The sequence below is a fragment of the Microtus oregoni genome, unplaced genomic scaffold, assembly GCF_018167655.1.
Source record: "Microtus oregoni isolate MIOR12 unplaced genomic scaffold, Mior012 000086F_ref0000336, whole genome shotgun sequence".
Classification (NCBI taxonomy): Eukaryota; Metazoa; Chordata; class Mammalia; order Rodentia; family Cricetidae; genus Microtus; species Microtus oregoni.
Genome location: NW_024544552.1, coordinates 2,941,669 through 2,966,236, shown reverse-complemented (window position 1 = coordinate 2,966,236; position 24,568 = coordinate 2,941,669). Strand labels below are relative to the sequence as shown.

Here is a 24,568-nt window from a genome sequence, read left to right as displayed (position 1 = left end):
TTGAATGGTGGGGGTCGACTCAAGAGTTTTCAGAGGAGAAAAATTTTAGGATGTGGCCTAGAGACTGTTATGTGATATTTTGATGAAAAAAAAATGTAGCTTCTTTTTGCCCTTGTTCAAAAAGTCTGCCTTAGGCTGAATTGAATAGTTTTGGATTAACTGTGTTGGCAGAGGCAAATCTCAAAACAGCCTAGTATGAACTCGGTCATGTCGTTATTAGTGTTCACTCTTATGCAGGTCTATAGTGAAAAAGAGCAAGCTAAGAAAGTAAAAACACAAAATGTACAGTTTGAAGAGCAAAGGGGTACCAGGAAGAGGAATGGAGCTAAATGCTGTCTTCAAGGAGATAAACAAAGAAAATCCTGATGTTAAATGGAATAAAGGGAGTGGTGACCTCGAAGTGAGACCCCCACCTAGCTAAGCTTCCAATTTGTGAAAAGGAATTAAAGAAAAGTAAAAAGGAATTTAAAAAAAAGTTTGGGCTAGATATGATGGTACACATCTTTAATCTCAGAGCTCAGAAGGCAAAGGCTGGCAGATCTCTGAGTTCAAAACCAGCCTGGTCTACAGAGCAAGCTCCAGGACAGCCAAACTTAGCAAAAGACAGAAAGCTGGTGACGATGTAATTGAATGAGGGGGCCATGTTCCAGCCCCAGCAAGCAGCAGAACTTGGCAGCTTCAGCCACATGGTTCTGGCTTAGAGTCAAGGATACAAAAAAGGGGTTATAGAATCTCCCTCTGCAACTAAGGAAAGCCTATGTCAGGGTTCTCCCTGCATGTAGGCCTAGAGAGGTCACTGTGTGATGCTGTGAAGTCTTGGAGACCCTAAGAAGCTGGAAATGCCAGATTCATGGGATGCCTGCAGAGGAAAGCCGCTAACAGGAATGGAACAAGCCTAAGAGAAGAAATGTGTTGCAGTCAACAGAGTTGAAAGACTTGGAGTTCTGAAGAGCGCTTTGACATCAGGCATGGAAATGCAGACTTTGGAGTTCGCCCAGCTGGTTTTTAGGTCTTGCTTTGATCCGGGTCACTGTGCTCCCTTTCCTCCCTGATGAAATGGTAATATGTTTCCTGCACCATTGTGTGTTGGAACTGTGTGATCTGCTTCTTATTTTGCTTTTACTAGGAATTACAGTTAAGAGATTGTATGAATTGTAGAAGAGACTTTGAACTTTTTAAACATTGTTGAGACTGTGGCAAATCATGGGGACTTTTGAAGTTGGACTGAATGCAGTTTTTCAATTATGATATGGCCACAGGTCTATGAGGGCTGGGGAGTGGAATGTGGCATTTGCGTGAAAATGGCCCCCGGAGGTTCATGGGGAGTCACACTGCTAAGAAGTGTGACATTACTGGAGAAAGTGTGACATTATTGGAGAAAGTGTGACAATGGGGGTGGGCTTTGAGGTTTCAGATGCTCAAGCTAGGCCCTGTGTAACTCTCTCTCTCTTCCTGCTGCCTGACGATCCAGAAGTCTCGGCTACCTCTCCAGCACCATGTTTGCCAGCATGGAATCATGCTTCGCACCATGACAAAAATGGACTAAACCTCTAAACTGTAAGGCAGCCCCAATTAAATGCTTTCCTTTAGATGAGTTGCTGTGGCTGTGGCGTCTCTTCACAGCCATAGACACCCTAAGACAGAGGGCAGTCATGGAAACAGGTGTTCCATGAAAGGAGCACGGAGGAGCAGGGTCGGGCTTGGGGCTATTGGGGGACCACACCCCTTCTAAGAGAGTTTTGGAGATGAAGACATCTGTGTTATCCTGAAAGGTGAGCAAGCCACCGAGGAAGTGCAGAGCATGGGAGATCTCAGACGAAGGACAGAACACAGGAACTCCTGGGTAAAGGACAGGTAGAGAAACCGTGCTAGTGTAGACACTGAAGTGGGAAACGCTTTGGAATACTCCGAAGGATGCTGACCTCGCGAGAACTGGCAGACCCTAAAGCACAAGGATGGAATGGCATCTGAGGCTGGGCAGAGTGGCAGGAGAGGCACCCAGAAGGAAGTCTCATCCCAAGTGGAAGAATGAGTTTTCTTCTGGAAATCATGGGGAACCAAGGGAAAGACCTGATACAGATGAATCCTGGTTAGATTTGCATTGTGATGGGGTAATTGTGATGTCAGACTGCACTGTGGACTCAAGAAGAGGGACCTGGGAAGTAAGGGGTGGGCATCTAAGCAACCGCTAAAGCTCTATGGAAAGAAAAGAGAGGTATTAACGGATATACAAGACGGTTCAAGCCTCATTTAAGAGGTAAAAATGTAGCCTGTGATGACAGGCTGCAGGTGTTACAGGATATTCAATCACACTATAAACCCTGAGCTTGAGTTTGCATTAATTAAATAAAATCAACCTTCGGTCAGGAGGCGGAGTCAGCAACTAGTTGACAGGAAGTAACCATAGAGAGTCAGAGGGGATCTGGAAGATGGGTAGAGAAACACACAGGAAGTAGTAGGGAGGGACTTTGAGTGTGGTGGTCCTTTTTTGGTTTGGCAGAGCAAGAGGCTCCCCTTCTAAGACAACCGTGAAGAGGAAAGTTCAGTTAGCTGTCCCTCAGCCTCTCTGAGCTAGGAAGCTTTCATCCCAGCCTCTGACTCCTGAGTCTTATTGATACATAAAACAATAGAGGTTTAGTTAAAAACTACATTTGGTGGTAGCAACAGCAGGAGGGGGATCAGGTGGGACACAGGCCAGTAACTGCAGAACGACACTTCTGGCTAAAACAGCAGTAGATTCGAGTACAACTGCTTTGGGGAGGTGAAAAGACATAGGTGGGAGGAGAGAGAAGGAACGTGTGGTAGCCAGGACAATGGAGCTCTGCGGTCAGGGAGCAGGAAGAAGGTAAAATAGCTCCTTCCGGGCATGTAGAGTTGGAGATTTCTGGAGTGATCTCTGGTACAAACCCAAGAAGAGAGCTGGGCGGTGATGACCGTGTCCTGCTTTACAGAAGCTTTTCGGTTTCAGGAGGTCCCATTTATTAATTGTTTCTTTCTGTGCTGCTGGGGTTCTAGTTAGGAAGTGGCTCTCTGTGCCAATGCGTTCAAGTGTACTTCCCACTTTCTCTTCTATGAGGTTCAATGTGGCTGGCTTTATGTTGAGGTCTTTGATCCATTTGGACTTGAGTTTTGTGCATGGTGATAGATAGGGGTCTATTTTCATTCTTCTACATGTTGATATCCAGTTATGCCAGCACCATTTGTTAAATGTTTTCTTCTCTCCGTTTGATACTTTTTGCTTCTTTGTCAAAGATCAGGTGTTCGAAAGTGTGTGGATTGATATCCGGGTCTTCTATTTGGTTCCATTGGTCCTCCTGTCTGTTTATGCCAATACCAGGCTGTTTTCAGCACTGTAGCTCTGTAGTAGAGTTTGAAGTCGGCAGTAGGTACTCTTAACTGCTGAACCATCTGCCCAGCCTCTTAAAGTGGCATTTTTAAGATATGAAATGATGGTGGCACCTATGTACCCTATTAGAGCCTGTCCACTGTTTGCTCTCCCATCTGTGCACAGCAAAGGACTGGACGCTCCCTACCTACTGACCGTTGTCCATCCATCTCCTGTTTCTCCCCCCTTAGCTTCAAAAGCACTGGGATTATCCACACCATGCTAAAACACTGTTTTGTTTCGGTTTTGTTCTATGTTTTCTGCTAGATGTTTTCACTGTTGGAGACTGAACCCAGGGCCTCACACAGACATCGTAAGTGAGCATTCTATTACTGAGCCACACCTGTGGTGGGAACGGGGTCCTTTGATTCTGACATTGAATGCAGGCAAGGGCTCCCAGGAGTGAACTTGGTTCAGGTGTGGGGTGATGACAGGATGGCTACAGAGGCCTCTGGTGACCCCACAGGGATTCTCAGGCTTGGGATAGCCCACACCGGCCAATCATTGCATTCAGATGCCCCCAGGAGAGAGCCATCTTCCACCCAGGGCACGTCCTGGAGAGACTCACCTGTGAGTCAGCACGCCTACACCCACATGCCTACACCTAGGAAGAAAGTGCCTCTGTCCAATGAAGAAGGCTTCTTGGCTATAGCAGCCACTTTAATCGCCTTGCTGACCTGAGAGGCCCTTGACCTTCAGAACCCAGCTCGGATTTACCTGTTCCCATCCTCAGCAGTCTTCCTCACACCACTACTTTTTTTTTTTTTTAAGATTCATTTGTTTATTATGTATACAGTGTTCTGCCTGCATGTGTCCCTGCCAGCCAGAAGAGGGCACCAGATCTCATCAAAGGTGATTGTGAGCCTGTATGAGAACCTGCGGCCGTGCTGGATGCACTTGGAGTTTCGGTAGATATGTCTTGCACTGGATGGAATAGACAACCCTCTAAGATTAATTATAAAAGGGAAAGCTTTCCGGGTGGTGGTGGCACACGCCTTTAATCCCAGCACTCAGGAGGCAGAGACAGGCAGATCTCTGTGAGTTCTTGGCCAGCTTGATCTACAGAGCGAGTTCCAGGATAGGCTCCAAAGCTACACAGAGAAACCCTGTCTTGAAAAACATAATAAATAAACAAATAAATAAATGGGGGGCTGGAGAGATGGCTCAGAGGTTAAGAGCACTGCCTGCTCTTCCAAAGGTCCTGAGTTCAATTCCCAGCAACCACATGGTGGCTCACAACCATCTGTAATGAGGTCTGGTGCCCTCTTCTGGCCTGCAGGCATACACACAGACAGAATACTGTACACTTAATAAATAAATAAAACAAATAAATAAATGGGAAAGTTGGACTTGAATGCCATAAAGGATAAAAGAAAGGGGGGGAGGTAGCTAGCAGATAGACTGTGTTCTCAGACTCTTATCTTTCCCTTGCTTCTCTTGGAAGATCCAAGTCTTTCATGTTAGAGGAAATCAAGTGTCTGAGCTGAGAATGAAGTGGAACAGGGATCCGAAAAAAACAAAATCTGCAACCTGCAAACAGCCACATGGATGACGGAGCCTTTCCGAAGGGGGAAGCGAGACTCAGAGGAAGAAGGGGCCTCCGGGAAAGAGGAGAAAACAGTGCCTCGTTCTTGTTGCCCACCTAACAGCCACCACCCAGATTCCTACGTAAAGAAAGGCATGAAGGGACTGGACAGTGGCTCAGAGCATATGAGTGCACACTGTTCTTGTGCAGTAGCAGAGTTTGGTCCCCAGCACCCACATCAGGTGGCTCACAATCACCTGGAACTCCAGCTCCGGGGCATCCAGCCCTTCTGGCCTCCGCTAGCATCTGCACTGGGGTGTGTGTGTGCATGCACGCATGTGTGTGTGTGTGTGTGTGTGTGTGTGTGTGTGTGTGTGTGTGTGTGTACGTGTACGTGTGTGTATGCACCCACAAGAAACAAGCATCAAGGCACAGGTGTGTACCCACACCAAATGATACAGCCACAGCCAAAAATGATTTGAAATTCTTGTCAATGAATAGATGTAATAAAACACGAGGTCTAGTCTATGTGCCTAGTCAGCACCCCACATTCCCTTATTGTCCAGGAACAGAATCCTGTGTTGCACACCCCACCAGCGTTTTCTCTGATAGTTTCCTCGGTTTTTTTTTTTTTTTTTTTGGTTTCTTAGCTGCTCTCCTTCAGGAAGATGAAGTCTGAAGACCATCTCTGTTAGTGACCAGCAGGGGGCAGTGTTCAACAAGCAATGGTCAAGGTTTACAGAAATTGGGCCTGGAGAAGGAAACCAACAAAAGGGGTTCTCAAACGCTTTTCTATTTCATTTTTTCTTTTCTATTTCTCTGACTCCCTATTCTATTTCTTAAGCCCCCATCCCAGCCCCACCCCCACTCCCCTGGCTATAATTTCTCCAGTCTTAGTTTAGTATATCCCTCAGCTTGCTTGCTTCCTTTTTCTTTCTTTTCTTTTTTTCTTTTTCTTTTTTTTTCTTTTTTCTTTTTTTTTTTCTTTTTTGACCTTTGAGACAGCGTTTCTCTGTGTAGCTTTAGAGCCTGTCCTGAAGAACTCGCTCTATGGACCAGACCAACCTCAAACTCACAGAGTTTCACCTGCCTCTGCCTCCTGAACGCTGAGATTAAAAGCAGGTGCCAACACTGGCGGGCATATGGAGCACTTTGATGCAAATCTCATTTAATCCTCCTAGCGCTCTGGCAGGTCTTAACTGTCTTCCTACTTTACAGATGAAGACAGTTTGTTTATTACAGTTTAAAGTAATAAACAGTAAAAATGAAGCAAAGGCCTACACCTGTATTCCCAGAACTCGGGGCTGAGGCAGGAGGATGGCAGCAAGTTTTCTATCTCAACAATACTAATTAGGAAGAAGAGGAGGAGGGGAAGGAAGACAGGAAGAGAGGGAAGGGAACTGGGTCACCACCAGTCCTCTGGCTGTCGGGTATGGGCTGGGCTCTCTCGCCCTCTGTACAGTGTTGCTGCTGCCTGGCCCTGTTTCTCCACCCCACCCCACCCCCGGCACCCCATGCCTCCCAATCTTACAGACAAATGGTTTTGTGTATTTTTCTCCTGTATTAATGACCTGCGGTGGCGACTTTCTTGCTAACTCACCCTCCATGCTTGATCGAATTCGAAAGCACAGGAAAGATCATTAGAAAGAAGCAGAAAGATGAAGGCTGGGACCTTCCAGGAAGAGAAGGAGAGGAGGCTAACAAGACAAGCACTCTATGGGGCCTGGAGAAGGAAGGGGTGGGTGAGCTGAGAGAGAGAGAGAAAGAGAGACAGACAGAGAGAGAGAGAGAGAGAGAGAGAGAGAGAGAAGCACCGCATTCTATGCCAAGGCTGTAAAGGGGTACAAACAGGGACTCCATTGTGAGGGCACAAAGAAGCCATATGTCTGCCAGTCTACCTCAGTGTGTGTGTGTGTGTGTGTGTGTGTGTGTGTGTGTGTTTGTGTGTGTGTGTGTGCGCGCGCGCGCGCAGAGAGGACTGGCTTAGAGACCCCATTTTGAAGCCCTTGGGGCCTTGTCTTCTGCTGTCACTGAGTTAAGGCTTTCTGAGATAGAAGGCAGGGGGGCAATTATATTGCAGGCAGGACTAGAAGATTAGGGCCTGTGGCCACCAGGGGATGAACAACTGCAAGAGACTGCGCTGTGCACGGGCCCTTGAAGAGGAAAGGAATGATGTGTCAGACTGTCCATCATCTGGGGCTCCAAGTAACCTCCCCTGCACCCGACAGCCCACTTCGCTCACACCCTGCCGGCTCTGGACCCGGGTTTTGCTTTTTGTCTTGTGATTTCATTTTGTTTCTTCTTTTGGTTTTTTTGAGATTGGGTCTTGCTATGTAACCCTGGTTGGCCCAGAACTCTCTATATAGCCCAAACTGGCCTCTCGAACTTGGGATCATCCTGTCTCTGCCTTCCTGGTGCTGGGATTCCAAGCCTGAGTCACCATGCCCTGTTTTGGAGCGGGGTTCCGGAGCAGTGTGAACTGAGCTGTGTTCTCTCCCTGCCCTCTCTCAGTGCCTGTTAGCGTTGAAGCTTCCACTTTCCTCTCCTTCCCTCAGCCCTGGGACTGCCATCTCCTGCACTACACACACACACACACACACACATCCGCTCCCATCTCCTGTCCCCTCCTCCCCTCACTCTCTGCCTCCTTCCCTGTCCTGCCATGCAGAGCAGAGCGGCAGCCGAGGCCAATTGATTATCTGAAGAAATTCGGAGTTAGCAGCACAACAGCTGCAGCCGCCCTCTCTCTCCACCCTCAGGCCCTGAGGGACCTGCGAGGGGAGGGGCCCCTAACCCTTCTGCTCTCCAGCCTGGGAGGGAGGGAGGGAGATGGTCCCTGAGCGCAGAGGCGCAGTGGCGTAGTGCTAAGGCTTGGGCTCACACCCAGGATCCTAGGAGTCACCGTGAGTCACTTTTCTGGATAGGCAGCTGTCCTTGAAACAAAGGTGTTACCAGGCACCCAGGCGCGGTGGAGTCTGTCTTCCACGCTTTCCAGAGGAAAAAGCAGGTGCTTGCTAAGTTAAAGGCCAGTCTGAGCTATTTAATGTGACTTTGTATCAAAATAAGTAGATAAATAAATAACCAAAGGTGTTGGTCATGTACAGTGGTGCACCTTTGTAATTCTAGCCCTGGGGAGACTGAGGTAGGAGGATGGCAAGTCGGAGGCCAGGTTGAGTTATATAGTGACACCTGGTATCAAGTTTAAAAAAAAAAATAAAAATAAATATTAGGGCCGAGGTCTGGGGAGATGGCTCAGGTGTTAAGAGCACTGGCTGCCCTTCCAGAGGTCCTGAGTTCAAGTCCCAGCAACCACATGGTGGCTCACAACCATCTGTAATGAGATCTGGTGCCCTCTTCTGGTATGTGTATACTAAATAAATAAATAAATAAATAAATAAATAAATAAAATTAGGGCCAAGCAGTGGTGGTGCCCTTAATCCCAGTACTCAGGAATCAGAGGCAGGCAGATCTCTGTGAGTTCAAGGCCAACCTGGTCTACAGAGCGAGCAACTTTCAGGACAGCCAGGGCTACACAGAAAAACCCTGTCTTGAAAGCAAACAAACAAAAAATTTAAAAGGAAGAGAGGTAAGAATGGGGGGAGCTGGACACTGGGATCTTCCAAGGTCCTTCCAACACAGCGCTCGGATTTCGCTGGCCTCAGTTCAGCCCACCCTCCTGCCAGGCTCTGGGCACAGGATATTTCACTTAAATCACCCGCAAGAGAGAAGACATCACATCTTAGGAGTTCCTTTCCAACTGTCATCCAAAGCCCTCTTGCTAATGGCGTTCTGCAGTCACCCTGGGATGTATGTAGTACATACTGCGTTCTGTTGGACCAGAGGATGGATGTCTCAGTAGACCCTTCCCATTGATTGAAGTTCAGCTATCTCGCAAGGCCCTAAGTTAGGAAAGGCTCTTCCAGAGATCCATCTGGAATGGGAATGTGCTCTAGGTGTCTCTTTACAGACTAGATACTTCAGCCCCTCTACCTGGGTTCCTCTTTATGGGGCAAATGGACAGCTCCAGACTCTACAAAACTGCCAAGTTTTTCTTGGAAATAAAATCTATTATGCTATAGCCTCTACTCAGTGATTATGATTCTAGCTTCTGAAGACACAGAAAGTCCATTTTTCTTCCTTCATTTAGTATTTGAAGAAAAGGATGGTTTTACCTTTAAATCTACTCTTTGCGTGCTTTGTTTTTTGAGGTAGGCTCTCACACATATTCCAGGGTGACCTCAACTGTAGCTGAGAATAACTTTGATCCAACTGCTGCCGCCTTGGGGTGCCAGGGTCAGGGGGTGCAACCAACCCCTTTTATGCAATGCCAGGGATCAAGCCCAGGTTTCTATGCTTACTGGGCATGCACTTTACCAACTGAACTGCTCCTAACTATACTATAAATATTATATATATACATGTATATATATATATAGAATATATATATATATTCTAGCCCCTAAATATACTCTTATCAAGACAGACATCATTCCTGTCCCCTCTCCAGCACTACTCCACCCCAATGGTATAGCACTGGTCTACAATGTGTGAGGCCTCTGGTCCCATCCCCAGCATCAACCCAAAAGCAAAACAAAAACCCCAAATGTATCTTCTGTTTTCCTTGTAGCGTGGTCTCCAGACCTTTCACTTTCTTAACCATGTAATGGGCCTCTCTGTTCTATCAGTGTTCCTCTTAAAAACAGGGGGTCCAAAAGAGCACTGTCTGTCAGGTTGGCTTCTTTTAGGGAGGCCAGATAGAGCGGGGAAAACCTGTAATTCCAGCACTTGGGAGGTTAGCAGGTGGAGAAAATCTCAAATTTAAGACTGCCTTAGACTGTGTGCCAGTCAAGGTTAAAGCCAGCCTGGGCTGCATGAGACCCTGTCTTCAACTGACCCACTTGCCCCCCAAAAAGAAGCTGATTCTGAGTCTTAACTGTGTCCTTAATAACTTTGTGACCTTGGGAAAGGTGCTCTCTGACTCTGGGTTTAAATGTCTTTATAAGTTGATTTTAGAGTTTTTTCAAGAATCCTTCTGATGCCGGTTCAGCAGCTCCCCCGCCTCTGGTGTTTGGGGCAGGTTCTAGGCTGGACTTGAATCCATGACTGCCTGCTTCAGTCTCACAGACTCAGCCACTCAGCACTCTATTTTTTTTAATTCCTTTCATTCTCTTACTATCACGCTCCATCCTGTATCTGATGATGTGGCGCACAGAACAGACCATGAGCTGTTTCAAATAATTTTGACCCAGCCTGGAGATGATCAGAGAAAAGGCAATGCCTTCATGTTATTCCATGGCTTTCTCTAGCAGCATGGACCTACAGACACAGGTAGAGACACCCAGCTGCCTTTTCTCAAGGCCATAGTGAGAAAGATCTGAAAAACAGAAAGCATCACTCAATGACTGCTAAAATGGAATGTATGAGATTTCTGGTAGGAGACCTGGGGCGTAGGCTCAACCTCTTTCTCCTGTAGCCCCCCTTCTCTGTCTCCATTTATTTACCACACGCAGCTCTCATCATGATACAGACACTGATGAGGCTTCAGTGCCTAGGACCCTCGATACCCTCTTTACATAATCCTTTTTCTTTCTATCTTTCTTTTTGTTTTTTTTTTGTTTTTCGAGACAGGATTTCTCTGTAGCTTTGGGAACTTGTCCTGGATCTAGCTCTTGTAGACCAAGCTGGACTCAAACTCACAGAGATCCTCCTGCCTCTGCCTCCTTAGTGCTGGGATTAAAGGCGTGCGCCACCACCGCCAGGCTATATTCTTCAGGCCAGCTTCCCAACACAAAGCAGCCACAACCATGTCTGGTACTAGATCGAGGTCACTTTAATTTTTCTTTTTGTAAGAAATTAGCAGTGTAACCAGCGAGAGACTTACACACAGGACACAAGACCTGGACTCTGGGGTCTGCTCTTGGTGGTATTGGGAAAAGCAGAGTCAATAAGAGGACTGGAGCAGGACTGCCAGGGGTGGAGGGGTTGAGAGAGGGCACCAGAAGGTGGGAGGCTGGGGGAGGGGCACTACTCCAGAGGAAGGGGGGTGGGGATAGACGGAGCTGAGGAAGGGGTGCTGGTATGCTGGGTGAAGGGATCCCCATGCACACCTGCACTGGGGAAGGAGCAAGAAAAGGAAAGAAGGTACCAGGGAGAAAGGAGGGTCCCAGCTAGAGTTAGCTGCAGGGAGCCCCCCTCACCATACCCCAAAGTGCATAACTCAGTAATAAATAGTAATATTTATAAATAAATAAATGCATAAATAAATAAATACATAAATATAAATAAATATCCTTGTACAGCTAGGAGTTTGCTGTGAGGGTGGGTGGAGCATGAAGAAGCAGTGAGTTCATCTCCTCTACAGGGAGTCTAAGACCCATGGACTCACGTTGCACAGACTACAAAGGGCAGACGGGGCTCAGCAGCATGGGCGGGGCACTTTCCTTTCCGTGGCAGCTTCAGAAAGGAGGCGGGGGACATAATAAGAAGGCCCTAGAGCATGCACAGGAGGCAGTCGCAGGCATCCCCTTGCACCTGAGGGGGGAGCTGATAGGGTTTGCAGGTTTTCAAGGTCTGCTGGGACAGAAGTGGCTGCTGCTGAGCTGCCCCACCCAAGGCCTGGGCCTTCTGCAAGGTGCCCTGGGCTATTCGGAGATGACATTTTCATCCCAGGACTGAGGTTTTCCTTTTGCTAGCTGCAACAGGGGAAAGGAGAAAACTGGAATGGCAGAAGTGGGAAGAGACAGGGGAGCGGTCAGACAGCTCCTAGAGGAGGCAAGGCACTCACTACCAAGTAAGATCTGAGGTCTATATAATTCTAAGCCTCAGGAGTCAGATAGGAAAGGAAGGGCAGACTTTTTCTATAACCCATGGCTACCCAGGAATCACCTCACTCATTTTTCTGTCCCACGAGCCCATTCCTCTCCCAGGCATGGCTGGAGAAGTCTGGGACTTAGGAACCCACTCCTCACTCCCCCACTGGTCATTTCCCCTTTGGATTCGGATGCTGAATCCCACCATTGCCAGAAGAGAATTTGGGTCTAGGGTCTCTGAAAACTTGGACATAGGGCAGAAGAGGCAGCAGCTGAGCAGAGGCTAGGGTTAGTAAATCCAGCAAGGGCTCCGTTCTGACCACTCAGGCAAGCAGCTCTGATCAGCTAGGCCTTAAGAACTCTCTGAAAGAACCCGTGAGAGCATCCCTCACAAGCCTAGGTCAATGAAAAGAAACCGGCCTTCAGGACCAGCGGTGTGAGCCCGGTCCTCTGGGATGGGAAGAAGACAGCCATAAGTAATGCGTGGTGGCAGGGATCTCAGAAGAGGCCCCAGGAGGAGGGGAGAATCCAGGGTGGGAGGCGGGCTGAGTTCAGACATCCAGCACGTGATTCAGGTAGGAGATGTAGCAGATGGCCAGACGCAGGATCTCAATCTTGGAAAGCTTCTTGTCTGGGGGCAGAGTGGGCAGCAGTTTGCGCAGCTCGGCGAAGGCCAGGTTGAAGGCTTCCACGCGGATGCGTTCTCGCGTGGCATGTGCTGTGCGGTACTTGGCCGTGGCTCGGCGCCTGCGTCGGCGCTCCTCCCGGCTCAGGTGCTGCAGGTCTTTGCGGCCAGCCTCTCCGAGCTCTGCGCTCCGGACCTGGCCCACTCCGGGATCCCCCGACCCGGCACCATCCGGGCCCGGCCCGCCCCCACAGTCGCTAAAGCCCGACTCGGTCTCCGAGTGGGTGGGAGGTAGGTCCAGCTCCATGGTGTCAGAGTTGAGCATCATGATGGAAACCCCCAGCCTAGTGAAAGCCGGATCACCTCCCTACCCGTCCCTCTCGGAGCTTGAAAACGGGCTGTGGGAGAGGCAGCAAGGATCTGGAGTGCTGGGGTCCACCACTTAGCTCACGAAAGCAGAGTCGCTTCAAGGTTCCATGGTCAGGATTCCAGCCTGGAGCCTGAAACAGAAGAATTAAGAATTGACTGCTGAGTGGGGTGAGCGGCTCAGAGCTGGGAGAAGAGTTGGAAACTTGGAGTCAGAGCTGTCCAAGGTTAGAGAGACCAGCAGGCAGAAAAGAGTGAGAGGAAAAACAGAGGAAAGAGAAAGTTCTGGGAAAGACACAGCAGGCACCGTAACACTGAACAAGAGAAATGAAGACCTAGAACCGCTGACTTCGTAGAAGAAAACAGAGGGGAAACCTTTCGAGACATTGGACTTGGCCTTCATTTTTCTTGACTATGAGAACAGAAGCATAAGCAGAAAGAAAAAAATGTACACCAAACGTAACTGTAGCACACTAAGAACAATTACCACAGTGAAAATTCAACTTATGGAATAAGGAAGCAGTCACAAACCATATATCTGGTAATAAGTTCATATCCAGAGCATATGAAGAAGTTCTTAGGCAAGTGTGGCAGCATATGTCTGTGTAACCCCACCATTCAGAAGACTGAGGCAGGAGGATTGTGAATTTGAGACTGGATGCATAGTGATACTCAGTCTCAAAAGAGGAAAGTTAGAACAACAGAAATATTGCAAAACTTCATTTTGAAGTGGGAAAAGGGCTTGAACAGACATTTCTCCAAAGATGATGCACAAATGGCCAACGTGCTTATGAAAATACATGGCATACCACTGGTCACTAAAAATGCAAATAAAAATTACAGTAATATCACCTCTCATTCACTAGAGATAAAACAACAAAAAACAAAACAATAGAAAGAAAAAAACCTAAAACTCAGTCAGTGTTGACAAGAATGTGAAGAAATAGGAACCCTTGTTTATAAGACTGTAGAGCAGTACAACTGTTGTGGAAAACAGCCTGGATGTTCCTCAAAAACAACAACGACAGAAAAAAAAACCACCTGAAGCCGAAATACAGTGTGTTCTAGTGTTCATGAGATATTGGCACACCCATGCTCATAATAATAGCAGAAGCAGCTCAAATGTTCACCGGTGGAGCAGTGGATAAACAGAATGCAAATATGATGTATACATTATAGATGTATACATCTCTATATAAACATAAATAAATATAAAATTATATAAATATATAAGTATAGCTTCGACTAGGAAGGGACTCCTGTCATACTGCAACGCTGATTAAACCTTGAGGACATTCTAAGACAAGTACTATCGCTCCACTAGTTGAAGTTCCTAAAGTCGTTTAATTCATAAAAAGAGAAAGTGGAGTGGTGGCTGCCAGGGGTGGAGGGAAGGCAAAGGGGAGTTGTTCTATAAGGATCATAGAATTTCATATTCAAAAGATGAAAAAGTTCTGGAGATCAGTTCCACATAAAAGAATATACTTAACATTCTCAGGCTCTACCCTCATTTGCTGTGACTGCAAATTTTGTTGTGTGTGTGTAGTTTTTTTTTTTTTGCCAGGTGGGGGCTCACATAATAATAAATAAGGGGAAAGACAGAGAAATAGCCGCAAGGGAAGTTGATTATAATTCTAGCCCTTTCCCAGTAGTGAGGGGAGGACTGTTAAGCCTTGGCTTTGGGACCCTCTGTCCTCTTGTTCCTTGCTGGGGAGAGGAAGCAAACACAGAGACTGGCCATTGTTGCGTGCGCTGGGATATATGAAGCGTGGTACAACTTTATCAGCACCACCGCTGGAAACATTAGGTCCTACCACCCTGCCCATCAGGACCACTGAACTCCCCAGCTCTGTCCTTAGCACAGCCCTTGCCATTTCATGGCCTCTTGGAAAGCCTTCAAGGTAGACAGGGGACACTCACCCACAGCCTGCAACGCGGTCTGCAGAGGAGGACACAGGAAGTTTCTTGGAGCTACCCTTATGGAGACCAGCTAAGTTTGTTTGTCCCAGAATCTCTGGGTCTTTCACAGTGAGCTCAGCCTTAATAGAAACAGAGGCACTGAGACTCCTTCCCAGTCACCATGCCCCTCGTCCCCAGCCCTGGCTTTCCAACTGACAGACAGTCTCACAGGACCCACTCTTTCTCCGAGGCTTGCCCCCGCCCCACCACACAGAAGACAGGTTTAAGACCAGAACAGTTACAAGCCTTTTAAGGGGACACTAGACCACTAGCTTCTGATGACGAAGAGACACTACACACCAACCGCACCATAAAACAGAAGCTGACTAAAGCTGAAATTATGAACAGGGTCCAAAGAAAGAAAAGGGGAGAGAAATAGTGTGGGGTGGTGAGAGAGCAGTTCCCAGTAGTCCATAATTCCCCACTCCCAGGGTGGGCTGGAACCAAGAGTTTAGCCTTGGAGTTCCCAGTGCATCTATTACAACTGGATTCTTCCCCGACCAATCCCTATGTTCCCACATCCTCCATCGCTCTCTGATGCCCTCCCTTTCTCTCTCCTGCTCCCCATCTGTCACAACCCATCTCCACCTGCCCCTCCCTTCTCCCCACCTCCAGTCCTGGCAGCAGCTTCTATTTTCCCATCAAGTCTTTTTCCTCCATGTCTGGTCTCAAAGTTTCAGGCTCCGAGGAGCAGGGATGCAACAATTCCAAGCATCCAAGACAGAAATTCCCACCCTACTTCTTCGAACTGCATTTGACAGAGGCTGCACAAAGAATCCAAGAGAACGGGGGGGGGGGGGGCGAGAGGCAGAGGCTGAGGGAGACCCAGCTAGGGGAAGGTTTTGGGAGGAGGGGACTCCAACCAGAGGTTGGGAGTGGCATGCCCACCCTTCCTTCCAGCCCATGGTTTCCCCTTACCTAGAAGGACTCTGCCAAAGGATCCAAGCCGGCGGACGAGGGGGACAGTGTAGAGTGTTCCAGTCTCTTCCGGCTGCTCAAGGCTCATCTGTCTGCAAAGTTAGTGGTCAGTTCCTAGAGCTCTTAGGGATAGCTTGTTGTGGCTGAACAGGCTCCAGGACGGATGAGAGGGGTACGCATGGTAGAGATGTAAGGCCTAGCCAGAAGGGGGTCTTACTCAAACACTGGAGTCACCCACACTCATACACTCAAACACACACTCATACACACTTACAGACACATACACACCTGTACTGGCCCAGCCTTATGTGTATATATATATATGGAGATACACACACACCCCCAGCTCGCCATTGGCTGGCCCAGGCAGCCCCCTCATCAATATTAAACAGCCAGGCCAGGCAGCCATTGGCAGAGGGATCTGGGAACCCCTTGGGAGCTGGGGGCGGGGGCTGGCCCTGAGGGGGGCGGGGAGTGGGGGAGCAGGGACATCTGTTCTCCATGCATATTTCATAAGCAAGAAATAGAGAGCTGGGGAAGGGGTGGGGCTGGGGCAAGAGCCAGGGCAGGGCCACAGATGAACCCCCTCGGTTTCTGCACTAGAGGTAGTAGGGCAGGGTCTCCACAGAAGCTGGATTTAAAATAGTTCCATTCTGAGTTCCAGAGTGGCTTTGACTGCCCCTTCTCCCTAACTCCCTTCCCCTGGGAAGAAGGCTCTCCCTAGTACTAACAGCGAAACTATGAAAAGACTAAGAGACTAAGACGTGGAGGAGGACCTGAAAGTCCTCCCCGTATATAAGTTCCCATACACACAGTATGCACAGTTGGGCAGGCTGCTCCTCGCTACTGTCCAGGTTCTAGCTCTTGTCATCCCGGGACTCAAGCACCCCATTCTTCGACTTACCCCATCACCAGGCTGGAGTGGGGTCAGATTCTAGATAGAGACCCCTCCCCCCGAGGAGTTATTCTAGACTGGTCAGCCCAAGCTGATCCACAGGGAATCAGGGGCTTGGGGGGGGGGGCTAATAGGAGAGGAAGGAGGAGATCCAAGAGAGGTGGAACAGAGATCCGAAGGACTCTGGGAGAAGAGGGCAGGGCAGTCCAGGCTGCCCGAGTGTGCAGACCATCAAATGAGCATCAAGAAAAGTAGATACAAAATCATGTGCAAATGAGCACTGATTACGCTCACTTCGAAAGCTCAGCCGCCTCCAGGATCTGTGCCTGTGCGTATGCGTGTGTTTGTGTCTGTGTGGGTGTGTTGCAGGGTAGCCTCAGAGGGGAGCAAGTTTCTGTGGCTGAGAGAAGCACAGAGAAGCAGTGGGCTGGGTTTCAGCGTGGAAATTCTCCCATGTACTCGGCTGTAGGACGTTTCCATTGAGCCTTGGTATCAGAAACATACCATGGCTGGAGAGACCCCAGACACAGTGAGCGACAGCGAAAGGGGCTCTGTTAGTGCACGACCTTGGGCAAGCAATGACCTTTGGGCCTCAATGTCTGTTTTCTTTAAGATGGGGTAAATTATAAACTATTCAGGTTGCCATGGAAATCAAGGGGGATAATGCTTGTAATAAGCATAGACCCTAGTAGGAGCCCACGCTGTGGGAGGGATTCGCCACTTCACTGTACCTTCTCAACCTTTTCTGGGCTTTCTCCAGGGTGAGGCCTTCCCTATAGGGAATCCTATAATTCCTCCCCAAGCTCACCCTCCTCTCCCCACCCCCAAGGCCTGGGAGGTGCCAACTCCCACCTGGGCAAGCCCAGACAGGTGCCCAGGCGCCAGCAGATGGGCTGAGCTGGAGGGGAAAGAAGGCCTGAAGAGGGGGTGGGGGGGCAGGGGATCAGGTGGCGGTTTGGTTCTTGCATCATCATTGCCATGGTGCTGATTAAAAACCAATCTCTACCTAATGAGCCCCCAGCAACAACAATCCTACTTCCACCACCCTCCCGCCCTCCAACCCATCTAAGGAGTGGGGAGCCCGAGACTCGGAAGAATGGGCCGTGGGAGGGATGAGAGGAGACAGGGAGAAGGAGAGGAAAATGATGGAGAGTAGAGGAGATACTGAGACATGGGGAGACATGGAGAAGAGGGAGGATGTAGTCACAAGGTGACAGAGACATAGGGGAGACAGAGGTGGAGAAAGAGGGTGGGGTCAGGTTGCCAAGTCTTTGCAAGAAAAGAAGAGGAAAAAACTTGGGGGGGGGGGTCTGAAAAAAGACTGTTATGGAGATTCAGGTGTGGAAGGATGGACTCAGGAATGGGAAAGTCTGAGAGAAGCCACAGACAGAAGGGAGAGGTAAACAAGGGGAAAGCAGAGAGCGGACAGTTGTCAGGAGGAGAAAAATCATGGGTGATAAGGTAGGGAGACACAATCGTCAAGTGTTAAAGTGTCACCAAAATGGGGGACCCAGATCCCAAAGGGTAAGGCATTGAGGAACACAGGAGCAGAGTCTTGAGAGACCACAGAGCAGAAAGGAATGATGGGGCGGGGAAGGGACACTGGAAGAGGCAGCCAAGCTCCTGTTGCCAGCCTCCCCCCTGCAGGCTATTTAGCTCAGATACTTTCAGCCCTGCAAGCCCTGTCCCTGAAGCATTCAGCCCTAGCTGAATAGTCCCACGTGCTCTGGGGACTATTTCTTCCTCCTCTGCATCTGTCATCCCAAGATCTTAGGCTCTGGGGAGCCCCAGTCCAAGGCCTCATACAGGAATTCGGTTTTTACCTTTTAGGGCAGTAGCTAAAAAGACCACAGGCAGGTAGTAAAGAGGAGCTAATAGCCTAGAACCATAGAAAGCACTGTGTCTACTCAACCTGGAGTCTGTTGGACCTGGGGCCAAGTCCTTGTGACCTTGGACAAGTCACATAACCTTCAGTGGATTCATTGCACAGTCTGTAACATGGGCATAATGCTGCCGTCTCTATAGGGCTGTTATGACACCCAATGAAACAGTTCGTGGGAGATCGCTGAGTGAACTGGGGAGTGTTCACCCCAATTCTCTACGTATGCATGGTGGTTAAAAGGATATAGGAACTTTCATTCACATATGTGTGTAAGGCAGTATGACTGAGGGAATCTGAGGTAAGCTCTCCATGCTGGAGCTATGGGTGCACGTGTGTCCATGCGTGTGTGTGTGTGTGTGTGTGTGTGTGTGTGTGTGTGTGTGTTTGATGTTTGTATAGGGCTATCTTCCCTGCAAGGAAGTCAAGAGGAACAGGCTTTGGGGATGGAGAGAATTATTATATCTTTGTGATTTATTGTTATTTTGCATTATTTATAGGCATCTACTTTTTCAGGCTATGGATCACAAATTTCGTTCTATCCTTAGGCAGGCTATGAGGTTCTGAGGGGAGGAGGGAGTTTGGAGGGTAGGTTAGACACAGGGGCTGGGGCTGGTCCTTCAGGGTGAGGGGAGGGCCTGGAGAAGCTGGGAAGCAGTGGGCTTGGCAGGAGAGGGGGTGACATATGTAGGGAGCCCTGGGGACCCAACCAGGCAAATGGCTGGCAGGGAGAGCAGACAGTGTTAACTCTTGCTGTGCTGCACTGCCTGACCCTTTCCTGAGAGTGGCTGGGGTTGAGGTGTCATTTTGTCAGCCGCTGGAGGTGCGTTGGGTCACAGAGACAGAGGCAGCCAGGAGAAGCCTGAGTAGGAGGTGCTGTCACTTGGAAATGGCAGGAGGGCTTTAGTGTGTCTTCATCTTCCCGTTTCTGTTCTTGGTCGCCACATGGCTTCCGTCAGTCTTTCTGCCTCTACCTCTCTGTGCCTCTAGAAGGTGACAGCGGGTCTCCACTCTGGCTAACCACACAATCTGTCACTCTCTGCGCTGCCAGCCCAGTTGGAAGCCCCCCCTTCTCAGCACCCAGCCCAAGCCCTCTGCCCCTGGCCCCCTAGGCCTTATCGCCTTTGTCTCCTAAGGCGGCCTCCCCTTTCTTCTTCCTCTTCACTCACCTCAGAGCCCATCTCCAATCTCATTACAGTCTCAGCCTCCAACCACTGTACCCCCAACCCCCAGCCTCCTCCCTTCCCTCCCCCACCCATCTGTCTTCCCTGAAGCCCTCCTCTTTGTGTCTTCCCATCTGTCACCACCAGCACTGGGCCTACTCCCCTCCCGGCCACACCCGCCTGGCCTTTCTCCCCTTGGGCTCAGTTCCCTCTCCCTCCCCTTCCTCCTTAGGCTCTACTAGGAAACCAACTTCCCCTGTTTCCCATCATAATCTTGTTTTTCCAGGATGTCTTCTCTCACTTCACGTTTTAATTCCATCCCTCTGACTTGTGAGTTGGGGGAAGAGCGAGGACTCCAGGGTCCCAGCCCCTAAGCTCTGAGCAACCACTTAGTTGGGACAGAGGATGGTAATGTTGGCTCACAGTTGCATCACCTCAGGTGAGTGACTTCTCCTCAGGCCCCCTGAGATGACCCTCCACTCTTGCTCCACGTTTCCCAATGTTGGCCCAGGGCTTACACTGCCCTTCTGCACCACAGGAGGTGAGGCTCTCATACCTTCTGAGTGTGAGTTCATGAGAAATAAAATTTTATCCAGAAGCCCATTGGGACCCTGGCCTTCCACGGGCTTCAGATTCTCCAGCATAACCGCAGCCTTCTCTTTTATTTCTTTTTTTTTTTCTTATTAGTACAATATTTATTTGTCTTCTCTCTGTCAAACCCTGAGCCAATCACTTTCCCCAGACTTCCTGGGGAGGTACAGGAAAAGGAACATACAGGGCAGACGGGACACAAAAGAACTACGGGAGGTGAAGTGGAGATAGCTGAGTCACATGGCGAAGAGGATGAGAAAGGCCACCATTAGACAAAAGAGCCCCATGGCCTCCGAGAGGGCAAAGCCCAGAATGGCGTAGGAGAAGAGCTGTTGCTTCAGAGAAGGGTTCCTGGCATAACCAATGATGAGGCTCCCAAAAACAGTTCCAATCCCAGCCCCAGAGCCAGCCACCCCAACAGTAGCAGCCCCAGCCCCAATGAACTTGGCGGCTGTGTCGATGTCCCTGGAAATGACACTGGTTTGGAAGCTGCGGCTAGGGACGAGTGAGGTCAAAGGACGAGGGACTGCTAAGCTGCTGAGGGCCTCATCTCTCCGTGTCTGTGGGTTCAGCTCCACTGCAGACAGAGGACGGCTCAGCAGCTGAGAGGTGCTCCTGACCAAGGAGCGGGTGGAGATGAACCTGGAACAGGCATACATTTTCAGGGGTGAGGGGCCAACAAGGCAAGAGAGCTGCTCCCAGGGTAGAGAAGACAGAGAGCCAGCCTTCTCTTTTATTTCTTCTATTTCTTTTTTGTCCTTCCTTTCTCCTTCCTTCTTCTACCCTCTTTCTCTCACCTTCCCTCCCTCTCCCCCTCCCTCCTTCCTCCCATCCTTCTTCTCTCTCTACCTTCCTCTTTATTTCTTTTGAGGAAATGAAGCCACATTTATCAAATTTCTCCTGTTCCTAGGCTAGGGACAATAGTGTCCCTTTCTAGAGTTGATCCTTAGGCTATCTTGAGAGTTCATGAGTTGATCGTTTTTTTCAAATGGTCCTTGCCCAGAGGAGCTTAGGGAAAAGGAAGAGGCTAGAACCCCAATTGTTCCTTCACGGAACCAGACAGAGCCAGTATGGACTAGAGACTACACTCCGGAGAGAACACTGGAGCCCCGAGAAGGGCAATGCTCCTCCCGGTGTCACACAGGCCCAGGCCGCAGACCGTCCCACAACATGAGGCTCCTCTCCGCTGGCCTTTGCCCTCTGAACTCGGGTAGAACCTTTTTTTTTTTTTTTTTGAGACAGGGTTTCTCTGTGGCTTTGGAGCCTGTCCTGGAACTAGCTCTCTAGACCAGGCTGGTCTCGAACTCACAGAGATCCGCCTACCTCTGCCTCCCGAGTGCTGGGATTAAAGGCTTGCGCCACCATCGCACGGCATCGGGTAGAACCTTTTAAGACTGATCTAGTGCGGTGCACACACAGTCTTGCTGGGTTATCTTGCGCCACGTCCCTTCCCTCCATCCAAATTTTGGAATCTTCAAGAAAAGATGCAATGTCTCTTATGCTTTTACCATGGGGGACAAAACGGCTCCCCGGTAGCCATGCCCAGCAAGCGTTTGTTACTGCCATGGCTGCCGGCAGAGATACGAGGCATGTTGTAGTTCCCCTCAGACTCCCGTTTATTGGAGGACCCTGTGCAAGCAGCATCACTCCTCCGGGCTAGCCTCCCCTGCTTATCAATCAAATGAGCTGAGCCTCCGAACATGGTGGCACATGCCGGTATTTCCAGGACTCGAGACACTGAGGCAGGAATGACTGAGTTTGAGGCTAACCTGGGTTTAAGACTCGGTCTCAAAAAGGAGGAAAAAAAATAGACATGATTTCTAACGTCTTAGAAATTCTTTTTTTTTTTTTGAAATTCTAAGTCCCTGGATGCAGAGAGTATGGGAAGAAGCAAAGGGGGAAGAGGAAGATGCCACATAGTATGAAAATGCCATAATGAAACTCGCTGCTTTGTATGCTAACCTAAAAAAAAAAAAAAAAAAGTTGGCGGGGCTGAAAATTGTTCAGCGGTTAAGAGCACTGGCTGTGCTTCCAGAGGACCTGGGTTCGATTCCCAGCACCCACATGGCAGCTCACAAGTGTCTGTAACTCCTGTTCCAGGGGACCCAACACGTTCACACAGACATACATGCAGGAAAAAAACACCAATGTACATAAAATACAAATGGCTAAATAAAAAAAATTTTTTTAAAGATTTTTTTTATTTATTATGTACACAGTGTTCAGCCTCCATGCCTGCAGGCCAGAAGAGGGCACCAGATCTCATTACAGATGGTTGTGAGCCACCATGTGGTTTCTGGGAATTGAACTCAAGACCTCTGGAAGAGCAGTCAGTGCTCTTAATCTCTGAGCCATCTCTCCAGCCCAAAGTAAAAAAAATTTAAAAAAAACGTTGGTTGTGGCACACTCCTTAAATTCTACCTCTCAGAAGCAGGTAGATTTCTGTGAGTTTTGAAGTCAACCTGTTCTACATAGCAAGTGCCAGGCTAGCTGGGGCTACAATAGTGAAACCCTACCTCAAATCTAATTAATTTCCCTCAAGGGCAAAAAGTTCTATTGAGTAAGATGGGATTTCAGTGCAGAGCACCAGAATACAGACCAGAGAAATGGCTAGGCCAGCGAGAGTGCTTGCCATGTAAGCCTGGCCACCGAAGGTTGATTCCTGGGTCCCATGGTAGGAGAGAACTGGCTCCCCAGAGTTGTCCTCTGACCACACACATGGTCTGACATGTGCGTGCACATCGGTACACACAAAAGTAAACATCTCTTCCTAGAGTGTGCTTTTCAACAACCACCAAGATGTTAAAAAGAGAAAACAGCATCTTTATTCAAACAGACTGGAGAAGACACTGGCTGGAGGGAGGCCTCCTGGTTAGACTTGAGGAATAAGGTGTCACCGTGGATAGACAGACTGGTATCGAGGCATAGGGAGTCATTCACTCAACTTTCTACCTGGACTTGGAGAGAAGGGCTGATAGGAAGCTAACAAAACGTAGGGTGAAAGAGAAGCCCTGGGGGAAGGGAAAGGGGTAGAAAATGACACATTTCAGAAGGCTCAGACCTTCTAGGGGACAAAGGAAGACTAAGGGATTATAATAAAAGTGGGTCCTAAGATGCTACAGGCCACTTGGTCTTCAGGGCACAAAGGGTAACCTCTTGAGAGGCCAGCACACTGGTCTGAGAGAGGGAGTGGGTCTGGGAGTCTCCGAGGGTTGGTCTTGGTGGCTATGTTCCTTCCATGGAGTCTGGCCTCTGCAGAGACCGTGAAGAACTGGGTTCTGAGGTTGCTGGCAGGGGGCGGGGATAAAGAATGGTACTACCGGAGCAAGGCAGCATGGAAGACAGATGAGCTCGTAGTCTGCGTTCTTCCCTAGGAGCAGGAAACATCTTGTCCTCTTTTTTCCTACCCAGATCCCTTGACTCTGCCCAAGCCGCTGCTTCTCTGTTTAGCCCCCTCTCTGGTACCCAGCCATGTCCCCGCTTCCTGAAGCTGCCAGCAGGATGAGGGAGTTTACTGCTTTGTCCACTGGGAGACCTGTTGGCCAAGGGAGGCATGGAGCCGGCCCAGCCGAAGGCGGCAGCTGTGCTCAGCTCCCACCAGTGCCAGCACAGCACACAGCTTTTCCAGCTCCAACTGGGGGCTGGCGGGGGGGCAGCAGGGTATATTTCCTATCTCAGAACCCTGAACATGTTTCCTCCAGAGAGCCTGGAGAGAAACCTGGAGGAAAATCATCTCTTCTCAGCAGGATTCTCGAAAAGGGAAACAGCTCAACCAAGGAACGGTGTCTGGACTGTGCAAACACCGGCTTTCCATGTCCTCTGGTCTTCAGACGTGTGTAAGCAATGGCCTCCTGGCCAGCAACAAGGAGAGCAAGCCCCAGGTAGGCATCCACCCCTGCTGGCTCTCTCCCCTACCCTCTGTTGACTCAGCCTTGGCCCACAATCACCATGGCTCTGCTCATCTCTACTCTGCAACTGAACCTCCACGAAGACACAGGGACTTGGTCTCCAAGAGTTGAGGGTCTCCCTGAAGCAGCCCCCAAACCACTCTTGTGTTGAGCGACAAAAAGTCCGCCATCAGTACAGGGCCCAAATTCCTTAGCATGCCACCCAAGAACCTTCGGGTGTGGCCCTGGCCTCACCGCCTGCTCACCCTCATGGTTCAGGCACACTGAGTACACTTACCATGGCCCAGACACAGGCTTCTGCTTGCTGTGCTTCTGCGTGTAAGGAATTCTAATCCTAACTCACGGTCACGTCCATTGCCCTGACTCCCATCTGCAGCACATCACAATGCTTCCGTTTAGTACAATCAATAGTTCTAAGGCTGTCTTTGTCTCTCACTCCAACCCTGAGCTCAAGGCTTAGAGCTGCATCTGCTCAGAGTGGATACAGTAAGCAGAAACTCCACTAATACTGTTCTAAGAGGGGCTCTGGGGATGTCTGAGCCCTG

At 49.4% G+C, this 24,568-nt stretch overlaps 2 protein-coding genes across 2 annotated transcripts; both read right to left on the bottom strand.

The window, feature by feature from the left end:
• Positions 1-12,270: 12,270 nt before the first annotated feature.
• Nhlh1 (nescient helix-loop-helix 1) lies at positions 12,271-12,672 on the bottom strand. Its single transcript, XM_041643404.1, has one exon. The coding sequence runs from the start codon at positions 12,670-12,672 to the stop codon at positions 12,271-12,273; it is 402 nt and encodes a 133-aa protein (XP_041499338.1).
• A 7,659-nt stretch (positions 12,673-20,331) lies between these two features.
• Positions 20,332-20,777, bottom strand: LOC121442074 (ATP synthase F(0) complex subunit C2, mitochondrial). Its single transcript, XM_041643540.1, has one exon. It carries the CDS (start codon positions 20,772-20,774, stop codon positions 20,352-20,354), a length of 423 nt encoding a protein of 140 aa, XP_041499474.1. The 5' UTR covers positions 20,775-20,777; the 3' UTR covers positions 20,332-20,351.
• Between the last annotated feature and the right edge of the window lie 3,791 nt (positions 20,778-24,568).